Source organism: Columba livia, chromosome 1 (genome assembly GCF_036013475.1).
Source record: "Columba livia isolate bColLiv1 breed racing homer chromosome 1, bColLiv1.pat.W.v2, whole genome shotgun sequence".
Lineage (NCBI taxonomy): Eukaryota > Metazoa > Chordata > Aves > Columbiformes > Columbidae > Columba > Columba livia.
This window is the reverse complement of record NC_088602.1, coordinates 195,011,828-195,034,492: the sequence shown is the minus strand read 5'-3', so window position 1 is coordinate 195,034,492 and position 22,665 is coordinate 195,011,828. Positions and strand designations below refer to the sequence as shown.

Sequence of the window (22,665 nt, the reverse complement as noted above, 5' to 3'; positions counted from 1 at the left end):
AAAGTGCTTAAAGAAGAATTTTTTCCCTTTAATGGCCTTGAGAAGATAACATCCCTATGAAGCTTTGGAACACTTTGCAATATCTTCATGATATTGCACAAACTCCGGTGCATTTGAAGTGCAACAGATGTTTCCCCTCAGCTGTGTGCGTGCTTTTCTTCTGGAACAGGGCAAGCCCCTGAAAGTAGGGTAAGCTCATTATAAACATAGTTTTCTTGTTGGATTTAAAGTTCTTTGTGGACACATAATTAGGAACAGCTCCACATATAAGTATGCCCTTATGTCCATATCTTTCCATTTATTTACAGGAGAGACAATACCTGCTGCAACAGTGAAAGTTCCCTACCCTACTGTTGGGAATAGTGTTAGTTGCTGCAGGATAACTTGGTCTCTATGCTCCGACTCTTTGTTCTGGGGTTGGTAACGTAGCATCAGTTGCAAGATGACGGCAGTCTGTTCACTTTGATGGAGTTCAGCCTGTAACCTCATGGTGGAAGCTGTCCTCTTGATTCATGTATCTTTTTTCCATCTCTCCTAATTCTGTGCTCAAAACCTCTTAGTGCTGCAGGAATACGGATAATCTACCACCACCTAACGTGCACAGTGGATAAAATGATCGGAGAGACTGCACAAAGATGACAGTTTATCAGTTCTTCTGGATATTTGCACTAGGGCTTCAGACCTCCTGAAAACACTTAATGATTGGTGTCAGAGAGCCTCAGATATTAACTGTCTGATTATCAAAGATTTACAAGGCAATATATAAAAAGAAATGGAAGAGATTGCTGGAGGGTAGAATATAAAATAGTAATATTGTAAAACGACATAAAGCCTGAACCCCTGTGTCTGCACTGGAAGTGGAATTAGCTATTATTTTCTTTCCTGGTTTGCTTTAAGCTTGAAATATACCTGCTGTTATACTATTTATTGTCAAGATTGAGCTTAAAAACCAGCCCAGAGACCAAAATGTAGAGAACTTCAGAAAACAAACAAAGAAACAAAAAAAACCCTAAAATAAAAAAAAGAGGCTCCCAATCTTATTTTTGTCATGTCTCTTATGTACATATCTGGGAAAAGCGATCCAGAAGCGATCAGTGATAGTAACCCCATTGTATCTCTAGAGTAAAATAAGGTCATGAACGAGGATACTGCCAATGACAAAAAAGCAAGGCTAATGAGCCAGAAAGTCTCATGCATAGTTGATACTAAGTTCTCATGAAAAATCTTGTGAGAGTGTGTATATGTGTTTGTATAAGTAAATATATGCGTGTGTATGTATATATATTTATATATAAACTATTGCATGGGAATTAGTAGGGCACACTGTTATCTTGGAAAGGGGTAAAAATCTGAACTTAGGTCCTCATCTAATAACCCCTTCTTAAAACTATAAAATACTCAGGTCTGTAGTGGGGCCAATTGACTTTATAAAAATACAGGGATGCCGGAAATTGATGGATAGAGGGTTATATGGCATCATGTAACTATGTGAGTAGCTGTTTGTGTGGTGGTTTACAACCTTTCCTGCTGATTATTTCTTTGGGGAATGAAGAGTACATCACATTTTATTTAGATAAATGTAGCTTGTGCCAAGGGCTTAGTTTTGATACACTGCATCTTGAAAAGAAAACTTTGAAGTTGTTGTTTCTTCACACCTTGACAGTTGTAACTAAGTATTTTGTACATGATGTAGTTGTGTGCTTTTATGAAGTCTTTCTAGTCTCGGATTACTTGTTTTTTTGTGGTGAATATATTTGGTATAGCACAGATCAAAAAAACCCATGTAGTCTGTCATAATTAGGTTTTAATTTTTTAATAGAAATACTTCAGGGTAACTTAATCTTTTTCTTCTCCCTTTATTAATAGAGGAGGAGCTCAGGAAGCTGAGAGAAGAAACAAATGCTGAAACGTTAAGGCAGGAGCTAGAAAAGGAACGGCAGAGGAGATTAGAACTAGAACAAAGAGTCAATGAAGTACTTAAAGCAAGGTAAGAGAAATATCTAAAGCAAGGTAAGATAAATATCTTCACTGTAAATCTGAAAGCCACTTGAGATCTCTGACTGTCTCTGAGTTCTGGTGAAAGCCTCTATTTCCAGCCTAGGCTCTCTTAAAATAAATTAGTAGCTCACAGAGAAAGAAGCGCTCTGTATTTTCCTGTTAAAGTACATCTTGTACAACGATGTACACTGGAGTTACTTAACCATCACATAGTGCCCCATCTGCAGAGATATCCTGACACTTGTCTAGTTGGGATATTCTGAATTTCAGCTTCTCTGATGCCTTCTCTCAGGGATCTTCCCTACCTGGAGCTGTCAGCATGCACTGTGTGACAGAGCCTTTGTCATGTCATTGCACGTGCTTTGCCTCTTCAAAACCTGCGCCATCTCCAGATTGTCCAGTCCTTGTTACTCCTGTTCCAGCAGCAGCAAGGACATCCCAGTACCACAGCACAACCCAAAATGTGTGGATGTGACTGGAGCTTGAGCCTTCCTTGTCACTGCAACAATGAATGAAAACATGTCTCCTTATATCCCTAAGTCCTTTCAGCCTTGAGGACACACACCTTAATGATGCAAAGAATCACGTTTGATGTCATCTGTCCTTAGTCTGCCTAAGACGCAGGGACTTCACATCTTAAGATCATAGTAGTTTCTTGGTGGCCTTGTTGGTCTAGACCCCTTGCATACACAGCTGCCTGTGTAATCTTCCTCAGCAGTAGCTAAGATTACTTGGCTGAGCAGTAGGATCTATGGTTCACCATCAACTGCTGTCATCAGGAGAAACTGCAGGCTAAGTTGGTAATCACACGTGATAAGCACTGCCAGTTACTTAGAGGTGACAAGCAAGAACAAACAGGCAAATGTTTTTGCGTGGATATGAGATTTCCCAATGCTATACAAACTCTTTCCAGCCTGCTGCTTCCTTTTGTACTCATCCTGGGTATAGAAATGTCTTTCTGGTGAGGCCAGCAGTCTGTGTCCACTGGTATTCTGTAGCAATGGAAATAGGAGCCATTTACAGGAAACGTGAGCCTGGTTACATTCTGTGGTCTGTTTGCCTCCTATTCCTATAGAATCCTACAATCATTTAGGTTGGAAAAGACCTTTAAGACTGTCAAGTCCAACTGTTAACCTAACACTGCAAAGTTCACAACTGAACCGTGTCCCTAAGCACCACGTCTACACATCTTTTAAATCCTTTCAGGGACGTTGACTCCACCACTTCCCTGGGCAGTCTGTTCCAATGCTTGATAAACCATTCAGTGAACAATTTTTTCATAATATTCAATCTAAACTTTCCCTGGTGCCTGGGCTCCAGGTCACACTCCAGAGAATGGGGAGAGTGATCCCATCATTGCTGGGCGTTCTGGAGGAGGATGAGGAGCTGCCTTCCTCTGCAGGAAAGCAGCCATCGTCCTGCTTTATTTCAGAGTAGTGAGGATGGTCCAGGGTCTGATATGGCCCACTGTGACTTATGATTACATGCGTTTTATAGAAAAAAGAGTGTGAAGGTCTTTGTTTATCAATATTAGTGTTAACATCTGTGTCTTGTTGGATTGTGGACAACAGCAAATCTCTAGCAGGTGTGCCATTGCTAAATTAAGGTAGCATGAGCTGTCTGCTCCAACCCTGTATTCCCATTTAGGTATCCTAAGGATTACACTAGGCCCTTTAGCTTGGTTATTGCACTGGGGGATTACATTCAGCCAATTATCCACTTTATCCAACTCTTTTCTAACTAGTCTTGCTAGTTCCAACCTATTTGGGACAGTCAGGTGTATATAAGATGATTTTCCTAGTTTTTACCTAGAAGAAAAATTGGGCTGCCTATGGTTTTCCCTTGTGCTCCATTGTGTGCAATTCTTTTTAACTTTTTGCACTTCGCTATATGTGTTTTGAAATATTTTTATTAGGACTACAGACAAAGTGTTGGCTGACACAAATGCATAATAGGCCAAATTTATGCCTAATGGAAACTTAATTTTATTAAGCAAGTTACTGCAGAAAGTAATCTCTGCTTATGTCAACAAAACCAAGTTTGTCCTGCTTCTCAGTTACCTAATTTTTCATAAGATGTCTAAATAGATATTCATATAAACATGTTGGCATATACTATCCTTTTTGCTTACAGAAGTGAACTGCTAATGAAAACCAAATCATGCTATGATGTATTATAAGAAGGAAGAAATTATTTTAATAGTTGCGGCATTCAAAAGTACATGTGAAGTAGATCAATACCTATAGCTATATAAATACATGCTGCAGAGTGTTCAGCCAAGATAAAACAGTGAGCTAAAAATATAGAGTTTTTTTTTTGTTTGCTTGTTTTAGTGAAGAACATGGGCTTCTTTCCTTGAATTGTTCCCAGGGAGGAGGGAGGAGTGGAAGAAGAGGATATATAGTGGTTTTGTTTGCTGTAGGGTTCATTGTCCGAGTATTCAGAGGCATTGTGGCCTCAGCTGAAGTTTTCCATAAACGCACTTTGGGACATCCCAGCATTTGGTACAACAGCTTAAGCTTATGACATTTTGCTAGTGGAACAATGCAGAAATAATTTGGTATAGTCTGTGTGAGCAATGCTTGTTTAGTGTAAATTGTGGGTGATTACTGCCATATTTTATAAATTGTGAGCTAGCTCTATCACACAGAAAAGAAAAAAAAAAAAAGGTAGTTTTGCAACAGCGTTTACCAACAGGCTGTGTTTTATGCAAACCTTTTTATTAGTATCATTGTGAGCTGTTTTTAAGAGGAGAAAATAGACAGTGCTTCTGCATAAGCCACTGTTCCTTCTGTACCACTTATCCTGGGTCACTCTTCCCGGCCTCTTGTTAAACCACGGCGTCTTCGCACATGCGAAGTTTTGCGCGTGGCGGAATTTGTCGGTTGATAAGATGCTTCAGCTCGCGATTGCTCTGGGGGCTGGAGACGTTCCCTGCGGGAAGGATCGCTGTCGGGCTGGGACTCCGCACAGGTAGTGGGAACCCGAGACCTGGCTTAAAAGGTTCTTGCCTGAACTGCTGTGCTGGGATTGCTGACATACATGTGGGATTGCTGACATTACCCAGTTGGCTGAACTTGGTGCGTGCCTTTATTTTTAACTTAGATTTGTTGACAGGTGAAGTCGTTCCTGTCAAGAGTTTGGTTTTTTTGGTTCGTTGTAGGGTTTTCATGGTTTGTCTGTTTGGTTTGGTTTGTTTTCTGTCTGTTTGTTTTTCCTGCCTGTGAGCATTTGGATATCGTACAACTTTGAGTTGATGATATTTTTTCTGAAGCCTTTTGTTTCTGGAACTACCAGTTTAGGACACTAGCCATGTAAAATGTATGTGGTGAGGAGGGCAAAGGCTTCTGAAATATTTGATGTATTTTAATGGGAAGGAGAAGCAAAACATAGGAAAATGTTTTAACTCGGTTTTGCGACAGCTTCTCAAGCTCAGAAGTTATGTATACTCAAATGATTAATCTTGAAACTAGGCTGTGAATATACCTTTATGCTTATTTTTTTCGTTTCTGAGCTTGTAATGTGCTTTTGATGGAAGCACATACACATTCATGTTGCTTTGAGCAGTAAGAAAGATATCACAGCCTTCACTGGCTTCCACAACAGCTGTCAAAAGAATGGTGATGGGTGATGTGAACTCAGTACTTGGAGTCAGCCTGTAGGAAAATTGATATCAGTATGTCTGAGAACATCCCGGCAGTGACTGGACCTGTTGTGTTCAGCGAGTCCTGTCTACAGACACTTGTTGAGGAGAGTCTGTGGATTCACAGGCGCCTCAACTCGTTGCTGTGTTCATGGCCAAAGATGCACAAAACCAAAATGTTTAGCTAAGGTAAACGGCCTTCAATGTCAAGGCTCCCTTAACTTTTGTGTCATACTGGCTGTTACAAAAATAATCCTTTGGCATTGTTCTGTGGGGCAGCATTGAGTGGATGCTGCATCAGTGTGTGCTGGTTGTTTTTGAATGCTATACATTTGCTAGTCATGGACAGCTCTAACAGTACTGCTTCCCTGACTTGGGTAGATATTAAAAACATTAAAACTGGCACATCCGTGTTTGTCTTCTCCATCGGCTGTAGTTGCTCTTATCTGTTTTAATCAGCCTGTGCTTTTAAATGGGTGCAGTCTCTAGTTGCAGAAGCATGACCCAACCTCAGGTTGGGCATCTGTTGGTGTTACCGATCACACACCAGTTTCTGGATGGAAAGCCTGGTCCGAGAGGAATTCATGCAGCTTGTTTTCTGTGGTGCAGGCTGCAGTTAAGGGATGTGCTTAGAAAAAACCTTTTGTATTGTTCTGGGGACTGTTTGTGTTCACCAGCCTTTTAGCTGATCTCTAGCATGAAGAGTGGTTCAGAAGCTGTAGGAAAGGTAATTCCTCTCCTGTGTCAGTGGTCTTGATGTATTGGCTGGTTCAACATGACCTCGTTTCGGGATTGAGCTTCCCAGTGGGTGTGCAAGCCTAAACAATGAATTCTGAGCTTCCTGGCCCGAATCTGTCTGAAGTGGCTAATTATAACCAGATTCACAGGTGCAGTAATGAGCTGTCATTAACCTGATGATTTGTAAAGGTCAGGTTCTTCACAGGGAGGGAGTAACAGGCAGATGGCAAGTAAGACATTGCCAAAATATGAAACAGAAAAGCACCAAAAAGGGCCAAAACCAAACCGTCATGTACCCCTTATGGAGGCCGGTGAGGCTGCTATCCAGAACTGCTGCTTGATGAGACTTTTTGGATTTTGTCCCGAGAAACACAGAGAGTAATGATGCTGTGCTGCTTCTGAAAATAAATCCCAGCATGTCAAAGGAAGACCCAGCCTGAAGGCTCTGGTGGTGGTACGATGCTGTCTGGGCTCTGTCACTGGAGCTGTTCAGGTGTGACACCCTCCCAGCACCTTCACACAACTGGAGCGAGTTGGGTGACGGGCTCCTGCCTGTGTGAACCTGCTCAAGGATGATTGCCTCCTTTCTCCCAACATGTGTCTTCGGCTTCAATGAAACATAGTGGCAGTGACAGATTGAGGATGAAAATGCCCACCTATATGGTGTAACTGTCTGACCTGATGATAGAGGAAAACAAGACAATGCTATATGATAGTTTGTACAAATTTGATCACATTAATTGCTGTCTGTCTTCAGAGAGATGGAGCTGGAAATGGAGGAGATGCAAGGATGTGGGGGAAGGTGTAAGATAGGTGGGGAACCCGTGGTTTATATAGAAGCTGAGGAAAAAAAGCACAGAAACCAAAGTTAAAGTTTAACTAGAAAAAATAAACTGGTGGCATTTGAGGTGGCTTTTGAAAAGAAGAGTTGCTGCTGATACAGAAGAGGTCTGGATAAGTCCTGAAGAGGAATGAGAACAAGTGGCTTTGAAAGTAGAAACCATTTAATTTGGCTACTGCACACTGATGGATATCCAGTTATAATTTTAAATCAGTAAATTATTTCTAAATGTTCTTTTAGAAAGGAACGAGGATGTGGAAAGCTCATTAGCCATGGGAGTGCTTAGGAAGGAAGGGAGGTAATTAGTTCTGTAGTTTCTCTGTCATGCTAGTTCAGACTGCACAATTCGTTATGGCCTTTTCCATGTGCAGCCAGTACAGCAAGATCTTTCCCTGATGTATTTGCTATAGGAACAGCAAGAGAGAGAACCATACATCCATCTATATTGATGCGATCTGCCCCGTACAGTGAGATCCCTCTTCCTGCTCTCCATTTGCTGACCACTGTCCCACTTGGTTCCTTTCCCGAGGAGCAGAAGATGAAGGCAACATTTGAAAGCACCTACATTGTCAGATAAATGAGTGATAATGAAATTGCATGGCCATCATGTTTTTGTTCCAAGCAGTAATCTTTTCAGTCATATAACTCCCTGTCAAGTAAAGCTTGCTGTGGCTGGTGTTATGTTGTCAAAGCTGCTGCCTTGTTAGAGAAATCTTTCTGTAGAATATCTACAGGGATGGCTGAAGACTTTTGGACTGAAGCCCGAGGTGTTCTCAAGACAGCCGGAGGCTGTGGATGGTGCAAATATAATTGGAAGCCTTGCACATGTGCAGAATGGCAAAAGCAATTGTGTTCTCTGAAAACTGTACACTTTTAATGGATGAGAATATTATTCTTGACTTGTTTTGAAAGATAAGACCGGTGATGCCTGCTACTTGCCGTATATTTTTAGAACATTTTTCTGTCAGTTTTTCAGACCATTATTTAAATTTTACAAGTTTTTAAAAAGATATTTTTAAAATGGGTTGGTATCTGTGCATTTCAAGAGCTTGCAACGTAACATTTTAAGTGATTCTTGAGACCTGTTCCACTCACTGTGAAGCCGAGTGGTGTTTGACTCTAGTGACAATGGCAGAATTCAAGGTTCGTGCATGGTTTTGTTCTAGTATTGTGGTTATCAACTTGCTATATGGAATCCCTTTTCGTTTGTTACTATGGGAAAAGTTGGGGCTCTGAAGAGTTTTCCCGGGTGGCATTGCAGTGAATATACAGCACAAAGGCATAAGCAATGCAACACATATGATATTAAATTATTTAGTAGCTGTAAGATGAAACGGAGCTGTCAGTGATGGGAAATGGCTCAACCGCGCCCCTCTTCCCGGTGGGTGTATTTCCCTGGATCCTAAGTGCAATGTGCAGTGAATATTTTGAATATTGCGAAAGGGCATAAGTTTGATTTTTCTCTTTTCATGATTATATTATCTCATCTGTGGAAACCATGGAGGTACCAGTGCTCCCTTTACCTCGAAGGGAAAAAAAATCTTCATCTGTAGCATTTCACATTGTTTCCATTTTCTTTGCAGGACAGAAGAGGCGCCTGCAGCTCAGCAACCTGCCAAGCCACAGACACAAGCCAATGGAACAGGTAATCTTGGTCAGATCTCTACTAGTGGTATGGTTCAGCCAGAATTTTTTACCCCTTCCATTTGATTTTTACAAGATCAAACCTTGCTGAAAAACTTGCTGGGTCCTTAAGCAGGACTTCTGAAGAAGCTGACTGTGAAAGACCATTTGAGCAGCTGCTTGCCTCTCTGTACATGATTCTGCTTTTACTTTTTGTAGTTGACTTTGCACACCTGAGCAAGGAATTTCTTCTGTATCATAAAACATTTAGGAGTGTAATACCACCTGTTGCCTGACATCATGATTTGTGTGTGCCTTGTTGATTTTCAGCTTACCAGAAAACAGGTGTAATACATAGAAAAGGTGTTCTGTTTTGTTCTCAACTGCAAAAGCTCTTTTATGCCATTAACTGTAATAGTGCTTCCTGTTTTCAAAAGAAAATATGTTCTGGAGAAAGAATAAGCTTAGAGTTACTAATTTTCTTGGATACCTTCACTGTTGTCTACATTTATCAAGCTGCTGCTTATTATGAATTCAATAATATAGTGATTTCTGAAAGAACTAAGGCAACAGGCAGACTCTCAATCTTTCAGTACACGTAAGCTTTCCTCCCTGCACCTCTTGATTGAGACAACCACTCAGACTTTTAAAACTGCAGATTAAATCTGAAGTTGCTCCTCCTGTACTCCCATAATGTCAATGTGTTCTATGACCTACAACCTGCCATTTTTTTTGGTCTTGTCCACTCAAAATTTCTTTCTCAGTACTATTTGAAGTATTAGCCTGTGGGAAGCTCCTTCATATTTTTTTATTTTCAAATATAAGTGTTATCTCAGCTGTAAACTGCCACTAAATTCCCTGTTTTTCTAGGTTTTGCTGCCATTCATTAATAGTTTGATTCTGTTTTTTGAGCCCTGGTTGCTTTTTCTCTTGTGCTTAAAAGCACCATTTTGGCTGTTGTAGTAGTTGCCTGATGAATCTTTCATGCCTCTATTTAATCATATCTTAATTTGGTGGAGTTCTGTACTTAAGTGTGATCCTGGAATAGTTGTGACTGTGTCCTCTTTGTGACCTACCTTTCCAAAGAACAGTCAGTCTGTTCCTTCTAGACAGGGGTTTTCTGAGTTACAGGTAAAGCAGAGGTGATTGTTTTGTTCTCACCTGCGCTACCTTAAGGCTTTTACCCTTATATTACTTCCATATACCCATGTATTTATGTTATGTTTTTCCACTGAAACTGACATACAGAAAGCATGCATCACTGTGTTCCTTTGCCATATAAGACTTTCCAGGCAGTATTATGACTTTATGTTCCGTATATAGAAAGTGGCACACGCAGCATTATTTCTGTAGCCTGGCTTTAGAAGAAAGGAAGTGCACATTACACGCACAGAGATACGTGCACACACACACACACACGCATCTTTACAGCCTAAAAATGGTTGAACAGTGGTAGTAAGAATGCCCCTTGCAGAGTCTTACTCCAGTTTCCACCTCCCTTTCCTCTCCAGTCTTTGTGGCTGCACGGCAGTGTCCTGCACCCTGCTCAGGAGTGTTTTGCTTTACTCTGGTTTTTCTCAAGGTGACCCTCAGCACAATAGGAGTGCTGAGATTTATGTCTGTTTTTTTGTTTATGGCAACCTCTTAAACCAGAAAATGTTTTTACAGTGTTTGCTAAAAATTCTTGTTTGTTAGGATGTTTAAGTAATCTCTGTACTTCTGTTAATAAGATGCTTCCATGTTCTATTCTTAAGAGCAAAGCAGGAGTCACCTTCAGTCTTATTTTACCCTTCTGGTGCAGTCAGGGTTTCTTTGCATCAGCAGAAGGAAGTGGCATGGCGAGTTTTCGTGAAGAGTGGTGCTGAAGAGCAGAAAAGCTGCACGAACTCTGCTTCACAGCAATGTGTGGCGTGCAGGAACAGGGGCAGGCTTGGGATGAAGATGTCTTCTACTATTATCCTCACACCTAGTGCTGTTTCTCTTCTTCTTCATAGATAAGCGTAGTCACACAGTCAGTTCGAGGCTCCAGAAGTGGTTTTGTGACAAATTTGGGGAGTATGTTGAGGACTTCAGATTTCAACCAGAAGAGAATACAGTGGAAACAGAAGAGCCACTCAGTGCTAGAAGGTAAATCTCTAGCATGATTGTGAGAAATTGTTGGATTATCTACGAGTTGCTTTTTTTTCTTTTTTTTTACAACCTCTTACATGGCTTAAGCAAGTGTTTTATATAACAAATAATAAAACAGAACATACAGAACTGTCTCAAAAGGTTTGTGAATTCTTTGGCCAAAACATGAAATTTGAAGTTTATTTGCTGTCTGAGGTAAAAAGAGTTACATTATTTACCAGGTTCCATCATATGCCTCTCAAAAACTGGACAAAGTCTTAGTTAGGCTGGAAGGCTTTTACATTTCAGCTTTTGGTCTGATGCAAGATAGGCTGTGTTAGTTACTAGAAGCAGTTTTCATAACAGGCAAGAATCAGCTAGATGTTTGCATCAAGTTTCATAACTGAGCAGTATTTCAGGCACCAAATGTACACAACTGTGCACTACTTGCCTTTTTAACAAGTTGTTTTTATCCATTATTTTTCAGGTTGACTGAAAATATGAGAAGATTAAGTGAGTACTTAGCAGTATTTATTTTCTGGAAGTAAAAACAGTTTTTAGTGACCCTACTGGAAGGATTGCTGCATTTCAAAATATAATGTTTTGAAATACTTCTGCCAGTTCATAAGCAGAAATTATTCCAAAATCCTGAATTAGTGTTTGGAGTTCAAAGTAACTTAGAGGAGCAATGGTAGAATATTGCCTTTAATCCTTAATTGCATTTTCAGTTCAGAGATACCCTACGTAATGTTAAAATTAAAATGTGTAAACATGCAATGAATGAGAACAGAGTATTTGTCCAATGGCAAAAGTAGTAGTTTTCATACACTTATGCCTGAACTGCTTGTAGTTCTCCTGCTTGTTCAGTTACAAGAAGGAGGGATTGGATGATGTATGCCCCAAGTGTGTCTTGCATTTCTTTCTCTTGGATAGCTGACAAATTATTTTGAAAGGTGGAGGATGCGAGATGGCAGGTTAAATGAAGTAGTGAAGCCCTCCCAAAGTTCTGTGCAGGAAAGAATTTTTGGCTTAAAAAAAATGACTGATTTGTGCTCCAAATTATTAAATTATTGTGGGGGAAAAGTGAAGTTGAAATCAGGGTCTGTAGTCTTCATGTAAAGTCAGTTTTGTTGTCCTTGTTCTAATACCAGAATTTCTTCTGGTTTCATTTGGGAGAATACTTGTGACCTGTTCTCTGTGGTGGACATGCATTGCCCTCAGAATAGATTTAAAGAAAGCAGTATTAAGTTGAAGCTTTGAGTCACTCTTAACTTCCACTAGCTGGTCCACAAAATCTAGATCCCTGTTGTCCAGGGGAGCCTGATGACCACATGGAGCTCCCAAAACCTTGGTTTTCCTCAAGACCCCTGTTGTCACCAGCAGTTTCCAGGTGTTGACCTTCCCTGTGGGTTCGGTGTGGGATGGCAGAGCAGTACTTGAGTCCATGACCTCTTCCAGTGCTTTGGGCATCACCTTCCACTTCATCTGCTGCTTTGGTTGTGCCACTGATGCTCAAGGAAATCTAGTCCTAGTTGTTTAATTACTTCCCATAAGGAATGTATCAAGGATAGCTGAATTTCAAGCCAGACAAATTGGGACAGCAGGTCACAGCCTGTGTTGAGGAAGACTTTTGAAGTTGTGAGCTGCAAACTGCAAATGAGGGTGGGTGCTCCTGAGGCTTCCTGCCCAAGCAGAGTCTTCAGCCTTCTCAGGGAAGGTGGAACCGGTGTGTTCCAGCAGGGAAAGCAAAGGTCTTCTTGCAGCAGCCCTCTCCTGTTCTCGTGTCCCCTCGCTGGTTTGCCCAAGTGGTAAAGAGCTTAGAGGAACAGGAAGGGTAAAGGACAAGTGGTTTCTGGGGACCTGAGGAGGAGCTCTCGGTGCTGTCTCTGTGTGGCTGTGGGCATTTGTGTGTGAGGGTGGCGCTGCTCTGGGCACAGGTTTGTCTCCTGTTCAGTGACAGTGAGAGCAAAGGGCTGCAGAGGTGGGACACAAAGTTTTTGAAAATGCATTCCTTAACTAATTGTTCAGGTACATTTATGGATTTACTTTTTCTTAATTTGGATAAGCCTTTTTATCATTACATGTATTGAATACTCCTATTCATTTTCTAATTTGGTTGTTCATAATTTACAAGTTACTTAACCACTGCCAGCTAATTCTGACACTTGTGTTTTTTCTCCACTTGTGTTTAGAGAGAGGTGCCAAACCTGTTACTAATTTTGTGAAGAATCTTTCTGCCTTATCAGACTGGTATTCTATCTACACTTCTGCTATTGCCTTTATTGTAAGTTATCTTATTCCTCCAGGACTAGTAAGAACTTTAAAAATGTGATATTTCCTCAAATTCATTGAAACTGCCATATCTGAGTAGGAGTTGTGCTACAGTTTAAGTCAAATCAAATAGTGTAATTTAATTTAACACAAAATACCAGTACTTGTCGCTTCAATTATATTTCAAAGTCACGTCAATTGTGTATTCTGGGTTTATTGTAGCATAGTTTTGTAACTGTTAAAATAACTTATAATAATCTGGGCATTGTTCTCTCATTTCTTGTTTCCTGTCTCCCAGTCCTTCAATTTAATGGTTGCTTCAGCCTCTGCAAAATCTCTTGTTGTCAAGGGCTGAAATGCTGATAGCTGCCATGTGTGATAAGCTGTCGTTCACCATCAGTCCTCTTTGCCGTTCGTTAGGATCACGCTTACTGATGAGAGACAAAATGCTGTGATTTGCGTACCATTTAGTATGCAAAAAGATCGGGTCTGTGACCTAAATTCAAACATTCCCATGCTATGTAGGAAGGTTTGCATGCCACAAAGTGGCAGGACTATTTAGTGGGGTTTTGGTTTGTTTTCCTTCTAATTGTTAATTAAACGATCTACATTGTTTTGGTTATGGTGCATATAAAGTATTTTCATATCGATGGAAATTATTACTGTTAGTTGTAGCTGAATGAACGGAATGAATTTGGTGAAAATGTCAGACACGTTTTCATTAAAGGTCCCTCCCTGTAAGTTATAGAGCCCTTTTTAATGCTACTTTGCGCAGCACAGCTGAAGGAATATTGAGGAGGAGACTTTCCCCTCCTAGTGACGTGTGTCTGTCCCTTCTCCTGATCTACTGATTTCTCTCTTGCCTCTCCTGACAAACCCATTCTGCAGATAAAAGCTGAAAGAAGGAACTTCAGCTTTTGTTCAGAAAGCTCTGGGACGTCGGAGCCAGGATGATGCTTTGGTTTGGGGTTATCAGTGAAAAGTCTGTCATCTCTTGGCAGGGAGGCTGAAGTTTCTGTATTTTCAGAAGATGGGAAAGAGACCAAATGCCTTTTGAAGCACTTTGTGGTTTTAATTGTTAGGTAAAATAAAACCTATTTTCTTGCAATCTTTTTTAGCCTTGGTAAAAATATGGGATTTAATTGGCCTGTAATAATGGAGTGAGAGTTTATCCTGTTGCCCTGTATGGGGCTAGTTGTTACAACTCTTCTATTATACCGGTGCTTCAGCTGCCCTGGGTGAGGTTGGACCGTATCATGGTCACAGAGCAGCTTCACAGACTTTAGGGTTTACTTTTTCCTATGCCTTCGTGTAGTCACAGTGTTGGAAGTACTCAATACTCTCTCTCAAGCAGCTGAGAACTAGTTAAGTATAGTCTCTGGAAATTTGGTTCAATTTTATTTTTGATGTTACGTTCATGATTGCAGTGCTGTTGTCATAGTGTGGCTACAATTTAGTAATTTTTGTGATCTGAATTGCATGATTCTGAACCCAGTAGTACCGTGGGAAACAATATTTCATGCATCTCACTTTACACCAGTTTATAATCCACATCTCTTTTTTTTTTTTTTTTAATCTGCAGATTTACATGAATGCTGTATGGCATGGCTGGGCCATTCCTATGTTCTTATTTTTAGCAATTTTGAGGTTGTCCCTAAATTACCTCATAGCCAGGTATTTACTTAAATATTAGATGATTCTCTTGTAATGCTTTGCTTAAAATATGTTTTATTATTCTTGCATGGAGTTGTAAATTTTCTAATGTTCTGAGTTAAGTCTAACAGTGAAATTCAAACTCTAATATCCTTAATTTCATTGCTTTCTCTATTTTTGACTATTCTAAGGAATTAGCCTCCTATCCTGTGACTTGGGTCATCATAAATGATGCTGCATGTTCTCTGACAAATGCCTCGGCACGTTAAAATTCTGAAATAAAATTCTGCAGCATTCAGAGTAGTTGGAGAACATCACCTTAAATATTGAAGCCTTTTGCTTTTTTCTGGAGAGAGTTTTCACCTAGGCCTGACATTTCAGTTCTGCCTTTTTCAGTAGCTCTTAGCATACTTTATCCAAAGTATCTTCCATTTGTAAATTCAATCTCTATTAAAAATTAAGACTTGTTAAAAAATGTATGTTTTGTGTACTGAGAGGATTTTCTTAAAGTGCTGGTTTAGGATGATGGTCTCTCCCACCTTAAATGCTGGAAAGCACTTTAATGTGCATATTTTAAAATGATTTTCTGACTTCTTAATTGAGACTTACTGTGTCACACTCTAGTCTTTGAAAATTACCAGTGGCAAATAGGCTTCTGAATAAGTTGATCTAATTTTGTTCACATGAAAAAAAAAAAAAAGAAAAAAATATTACTAATTATTAACTCTGTGCACACAGCTCTCTTCTGTTGTAAAACCCACAAGCAGTGATTCTGTGTAATATCTACATAGTCTTTTTTTAATGTATATATGGTTAAAGCTGTCTGTGGTTGGCCACTTGTACTTATGTTGTGGGTTCTTCATTAATTTGGGGATTATTTTAATACTTTTTTTAGCCATAGTGCTTGTTGCGGAGAACTACTTTTTAACCTCTTACAAACAATCCATGTTGGCAGGTGGAGAAGAAGTACTTGCTCTCTTTAACTATTTCCATAACTTCTAGGGGTTGGAGAATACAGTGGAGCATTGTGCCTGAAGTTTCTGAACCCATGGTAGGTCTCTGCCTGGTTTGACCTGTATGCCTACGTTAAAGGTTGCACCTTTAAAACCTTCCTCTGTGTTTATGTGAGTAGTTGTAAGAGGAAAGAGGAGTGAGGTGCAAATAAAGACACTACAGCTTTTTTCTTCCTCTTGCAACTTAGAAATCTTCACTAATGGCACTCTCAGATTTGGGCGTTTCACCCTAAAATATTCCAAGCTTGAATCCTATTTCTGGACTCACTGTGAACATACCAACCTGGGACAAGTTAGATCCTGTGAGATCTTCAAGCATTCTGTTTTCTTTGTAACAGTTTGTATTTAATGTTTGCATGCCCTGCTTTAAGCAGGAAAGATTTTAAGTGTTAATGTAAGATGGAGCTCTTTGAATATCAAACTTTTCACCAAGATTTAGTGAATTCTTGCTTCCAGGATGCTTTTGTTACTTTTAAAAGCCCAATAAACTATTTAAATAAATAAATTTAAAAGTTCTAGATGTAAAATTTCTAAAAAAATTACATTTCTATGCTAGACCAGAAATAGGTCAGTTTAAGCTTGTGGTCGTAGACTGAAAGCCATTGTAACCACGCTGCTTCAAAGGCTTATTGTGTCTTTCACAGCCTCGTATTAGTATGTTTGCATATACCCCGGAGGAAAAGCATTGAGAACTAAAGATAACCATAGATATGAACAGTGAATCTGAAACAATGGAAGAACTTGGTAAATTTAGAGACTCTTTAAAGTGAGAGGATTATTACCGAGAATGTTGAGGGGTCGTCTTGTCATGAGGAGTTTTGTAAAATATCAGTTTCAGCTGAGCTGAAAATTAATGGCTTGTCTCTTTCTTGCCCAAGGAACCCCCAAAAGAAGACCTGACCGTGTCTGAGAAATTTCAGCTTGTTCTAGACGTGGCTCAGAAGGCGCAGGTACTGTGCTGCTCTTGGACCTCTCCAGCTGCTGCCTTAGAAACAAAGAGGTTCATAGTCCAAGTGGTCAAAGGATGTTGCTATGCAGCAAGTGGAAACAAACACTCAAACACACAGTACTTTCCTTGCATAGGGATCTTTACCTATGAGCAGCAGAGATCTTGGAAAGATTCCTGGAGGTTCTGAAATGGCCCAGTGCTTCAGAGAAGTGGTTGAGGGTCTCCAGTCATGGCTCTGAGTGAGGTCTGCAGGGGGACAGGAACAGCTTCTGACTGTTAGCAGCTCATATGCATCTATTAGAGACAGATAATGTAGATCAGGTGATGAACCTTACCAGTGTGCTGGAGTGTGGATCCACATCCCAAATCTGCTTACTGCAAAACTATTCCTTCAAGATTTATCTGAAGGTTACTGTCTGTTAAGCTGTGTTAATTCAACAGTTTGTTCAGCATCTCCAAAACGGGCTCCTTTAAACACCACCACCCGCCTACACCAGCCTTGAAATCTGCTGCTTGTGTGGGAGAGGGTGAAGGGAGGTTTTCTCCCAGCTCCACCGCTTTGAGCTGGCCTGGCAGCCGGGTTATTGTTGGGCTCGATAGATCATGAGTCTTTTCCAACTGAAACAATTCTATGGTTTTATGATTCTATGCCTCCACCGCCCAGCTGAGCTGCAGCCTTGTGGCACGTCCAATGCTGTGCCGCTGCCGAAAGCAGCTTACCTGGGTACGCTTGTCTCCTGCCTTCTGCCGGTGGCCATGCATACGTTTATATGAACACCTTGGGAAGGTGAAGTTTATGGGTGCTGTGACAGCAGGGATCGGTCAGAGAACATAGCTGAATAACCCACTTAGTTCTGAGCAGGGGTCAGTTTACATCAACAGTTGTTGGAATTGCATGGAATCCAGTAACTCCCAGGGTACATTAGTAGAACCTGATTGATAGTGGTGTGTTTCCAAAGAAGCTAACAGCCCAGCACTTGATGAACTCAGTAACTATTTCCTGAAATTTCAGTGCTCAAAATGTGTGAAGAAACTTTCCACTTTGTTACCTATTGACAGAAGCTCTTAGATTTTAGATTTGACGGCTTAATTTAAAATTTTTGCAGTGATGTAAACACTTTCTGGTTGTGACAGTGGGGTCAAATAGCTTCTTCACTTCTAACAAAAAACCGTAAGTTACAGAACAGGGTGTTAAAAGGGGTGGAAGTCAGAGTATTGCTATTCTCTATTCAGTTGTGAAGTACATTGATGGCTAAAAATCAGTTAAATATAAATTTCTGGGAATTGCTTATTACCAACAGAGTAAGATAACTGTTGGTTTCATCATATATTCATCAATTTGGGCAAGGGAATAGTGTACTGTCAGCAAATTGGCTGATGACACCAAGCTGGGAGGAGTGCCTGACAGGCCAGAAGGCTGTGCTGCCATCCAGAGACCTCGACAGGCTGGAGAGTTGTGCGGGGAAAAATGTAATGAAATATAACAAGGACAAGTGTAGAGTCCTGCATCTGGGCAGGAACAACCGCAAGTTCCAGTATAAGTTGGGGAATGACCTATTGGAGAGCAGCGTAGGGGAAAGGGACCTGGGGGTCCTGGTGGACAACAGGATGACCATGAGCCAGCACTGTGCCCTTGTGGGCAGGAAGGCCAATGGCATCCTGGGGTGTATTAGAAGGGGGGTGGTTAGTAGGTCGAGAGAGGTCCTCCTTCCCCTCTACTCTGCCCTGGTGAGACCACACCTGGAATATCGTGTCCAGTTCTGGGCCCCTCAGTTCCAGAAGGACAGGGAACTGCTGGAGAGGGTCCAGCGCAGAGCAACAAAGATGATTAAGGGAGTGGAGCACCTCCCTTACGAGGAAAGGCTGAGGGAGCTGGGGCTCTTTAGCCTGGAGAAGAGGGAGACTGAGGGGTGACTTCATTAATGTTTACAAATATATAAAGGGTGAGTGTCATGAGGATGGGACAAGGGGTAATGGGTTCAAACTGGAACACAAGAGGTTCCACTTAAAATTGAGAAGAAACTTCTTCTCAGTGAGGGTGACAGAGCCTGGAACAGGCTGCCCAGGGGGGTTGTGGAGTCTCCTTCTCTGGAGACATTCAAAACCTGCCTGGACGCCTTCCTGTGTAACCTCATGTGGCGTTCCTGCTCCGGCAGGGTGGTTGGACTAGATGATCTTTTGAGGTCCTTTCTAATCCCTAACATTCTGTGATTCTATTATGTGGAGAAAAAAACAAGTTAATGTAGGTCTTAGTTTTAATTCTTTTGCTTCTTATGCAGAACCTTTTTGGCAAGATGGCAGACATACTGGAAAAAATTAAAAAGTAAGTTTTCTGACATGAGTCTTTTTCTTCTCTTAAACCAAGACTTGACCAATGTCTGGAACACTAGTAATAAAATCTTGTTTCTTTTTTGTTTTCAGCTTGTTCATGTGGGTCCAGCCAGAAATAACACAGAAGCTCTACATTACTCTATGGGCAGCATTTATTGCATCCTGCTTTTTGCCCTACAGGATTATTGGGCTTGCAATGGGTAAACACAGTAAATAATTGACTTGTTAAAGTCTAGACTTAATGTGTTAAAACACAGAGAATTTAGAGCCTAAGAAAGAAAACACTGCATTAATAAATAATGTAGTGTCTTAAAGTATTTTCATTGTGCTTGGCAGTGTTTGTCATGTGCATTTTGAAAAACCTTCTCTGAATACATAATATAATAGAAAAAGATGGGATAATGCATTCCCTCCTTGAAGAGGGGAAGTTTATGATTAGCTGTTAGCAGAGGTCTTCACACTGTCAGCTAAAAGGCTTCTGGGAAGTCCTATATTTTGGGTTTTTTTCACTCATACATCCATGCAAATTAATTATGCAGGACCACATAGAAGGCACAAAGCTGACAGGGTTGGAAAAAATGCAAAAGTTAATGGGACTACTTGTAAAACCTGGGGGATAGGCTGGACAAAGTGAGCACATTACTGGGGGTGAAGCTGCAGATAAAGTCTCAACTGGGAATTGGGAAAAGAGGGTTCTTGCTACAGCATGAGACTAGCTTTAAGATATGAAGCCATCTACTGTGAACCAAGAATTTTCTTTTTTCATTGAAATAACGATATAGTCAAATGAGTATCACTTCTAGTGACACTGAACCTTGGATTGTGTCGGCCTGAACATAAACATAGGTTTGCTTGACATGGCAATTGAATTAGATGTGTGAAGATTTTTATTTTTACTCTGACTATTAGAAGGTGATCTGAATTGCATTCAGTAATGATTTGAGGGAGTATTTCAAGCCCTTATTAATCAGCTAGAATGCAAAGAAATAACTTGTATAAGAAAAGAGGCCTTACTGGGCTGGAAGGTAGAGTTTAGTGCAGTGCATGAGAGCCCTCTGTTGCCATGTAAGTTCTTGCAGGGAGCTGCAGAGTTGAATGCTCTGGCATGTTTTCTGGCTTGGAAGTGTATCATGTTTCAGAATACTTCTGGTAATAAGGAATGTATGTTTGAATTATTTTAATATTCTCCTGCATAACAAGAAGCTACATAAGTGGTTTAAAAGAACTGGGGGTGGGAAGGAAGGAATCTGGGCAGGGGAAGAACAGAAAAATCATTTTCTGTCTCTGGAAGAAGAATCAAAATGTTACAACAAAGAGAATGGTTTAGCGCTCTGACTGAAGATACAGCATTTGGTGTAATTAATGATCAAAACAGTGATGTTCTTAATGCCCCTTCAACATGCATACTGAAGTGACCTTTTTTTCAGGACTCTATGCTGGAATCAAGTTTTTCCTTATTGATTTTATCTTCAAACGATGCCCCAGACTAAGAGCTAAGTATGATACTCCTTATATCATCTGGACAAGTCTCCCAACAGATCCTCAGCTCAAAGAAAGATCTAATGCTACAGTGTCGAGACGGGTGAGCCTAATAAATCTTTTTGTCCCTCTGTTTCCAACATCTGAAAATCAGATCCCTTTCTCCCTTTCCCTTTTCTCCTGTGACTAGAGCACATTAAAGGGAAGGTTAGTTAAATTCTAACAGTCAATGCTAGTTCTATTTATTATTATTTTGAAGACCCACAGAGTTTTTATATGGATTCTGTTTCTTCTATGAAAGGAATCTGTTATCAAAATCTGTATATAGAGATAAGTATATGTGTACTGGAAGTCATATGAAGTTAACCACAGAAAAATAATGCCATCCATATTCATATCAACCTCTGTAAGATACATTCTGTGTGATTTTATTGTCAAAATTTAGTCTTTTTGTACTCCTCTGTTCTCAGACATTCTTTTTCAGTGGAAATTCTGATGTTTGTGTAGATAGAAGAACAGTTAGTTAAAAAAAAATTAATAAGGCTTGAGTATAATATGTGGCTTACTAGCGGGATAAGCTTAACAGAGGTAACAAAGTAGTTTACAGATTAAGGCATTATGTCTTGTGGTTATTTGTATTAGGTGACCTTTTAGCATAGTGGTGATAAGTGACTTTTCACCATGTGGGTATTCTAACAGTAAATTTTTCTTTTGTTAATATCTCATAGTTAAATATTTAAATGTTGCATTTTGTGCAACTTTGCAAATTGTGTTGTGGCCTGACACAATATCTGAAAAGCAAGTAATGCTTTTCCATATCCCTGAATTTGTGAATGTTTATTGATTTAGAAATAAAAATAGTCGTAAGAAAACTTCAGTCTAATCCCATTTTAGCATTTGCTTCGTGTGTCTTATCACAATATCTGATTGCATTCATGGAGTATCTGAGTACTGTCATGAACTCCCTAACTAAAATGTGCAGCACTCAACAGCAATTCAGTCTGGCACACACCTGGAGAGCAAAAGGGACAAACACATAACCCCTTGGTTGTTAACCTGTGAAGAAGAAGAAATATGGGGTTCTAGGGGTGATGGAGCAGTTGGTGGTAAAAGAACTGCAGCATAATGTGAGTATTTCAGAAGGAAGTGGAGGAGAAGGATGGTCTCTGACAGAAAGGGAGTCTTTTGCTCCTATATTTTCCAAGGGACGAGAAAGGTGAATGAGCACCCAGAGCCATCCATAGTCTGTATTTCTCTTGCTGGCAAAAGATGGGCTTAAAATTTTCTGTGCCTCTGGAGCTTACAGGTTATCAGTCACATACTGTCGTGGTGGTGGTGACAGCTTCTTGCGTCCTTCTAATCTGTCTTAGAGGTGGAAAGGCTCTGAATTGCTGAACTTGAATCTGTATACTTAGAGAGTAGTTATCCCTTCTGGCTTTTCCGTGTGGCTTAAGTTTTGACAAGACCAGGGTTTTCGTACTCCTGTGTCTGACTTGATGGTCTTGGCTTGTGTTCCTGGAACTGATGTGCCGGGCTGCGTTATCTGCTTCCAAGTGTCTTAGATAACTCAGTCTCAATAATTTGAGACAAACTTTCTTACCTTTGAGAGATTTATGGGAACCTCAATGTTTAAAAAAAATAAATTTTTGTACAAAAAAAGGTAAAAAACAAATATGTTTTTCGATTTTTCATAGATAAGGCAGAGCCCAAAAGCACGTAGTGCCAGCATATGTGCATTTGCTTTGGCTTCTTATCGTTAAGCCACATACATTAAGCCACATTAAGCCACTGTAAACCAAGACACAATGCAGTATTCATTGCCTATCCCACAACTCTGACCCTGTGTCCTTAGAGAACAGTCTTGACAACAGTTTGTGATGGGTAAAGGTTGTATGTCAAAAGCTGATGACAGATCAAGTGAAAAGGAATACCTTCAGGTTGCTGGTGATGTGTTTCAGTCAGGGCTCTTCCAGCATTGCAAATCTAATCACTTCCAGTTCAATTTAAGGCTTATCAA

At 40.3% G+C, this 22,665-nt stretch overlaps 1 protein-coding gene across 2 annotated transcripts in view; it reads left to right on the top strand.

The window, feature by feature from the left end:
• GRAMD4 (GRAM domain containing 4) overlaps positions 1 to 22,665 on the top strand; it is an 80,776-nt gene that overhangs the window by 47,959 nt on the left and 10,152 nt on the right. For both annotated transcript variants that reach the window (XM_065048970.1, XM_065048971.1), the window contains exons 4-14: positions 1,867 to 1,987; positions 8,804 to 8,865; positions 10,838 to 10,970; positions 11,440 to 11,465; positions 13,145 to 13,236; positions 14,806 to 14,897; positions 15,879 to 15,927; positions 16,768 to 16,839; positions 19,118 to 19,161; positions 19,260 to 19,369; positions 20,597 to 20,751. In XM_065048970.1, coding sequence (XP_064905042.1) covers positions 1,867 to 1,987; positions 8,804 to 8,865; positions 10,838 to 10,970; positions 11,440 to 11,465; positions 13,145 to 13,236; positions 14,806 to 14,897; positions 15,879 to 15,927; positions 16,768 to 16,839; positions 19,118 to 19,161; positions 19,260 to 19,369; positions 20,597 to 20,751 — 956 coding nt within the window. The remainder of the gene's footprint in view (positions 1 to 1,866; positions 1,988 to 8,803; positions 8,866 to 10,837; positions 10,971 to 11,439; positions 11,466 to 13,144; positions 13,237 to 14,805; positions 14,898 to 15,878; positions 15,928 to 16,767; positions 16,840 to 19,117; positions 19,162 to 19,259; positions 19,370 to 20,596; positions 20,752 to 22,665) is intronic.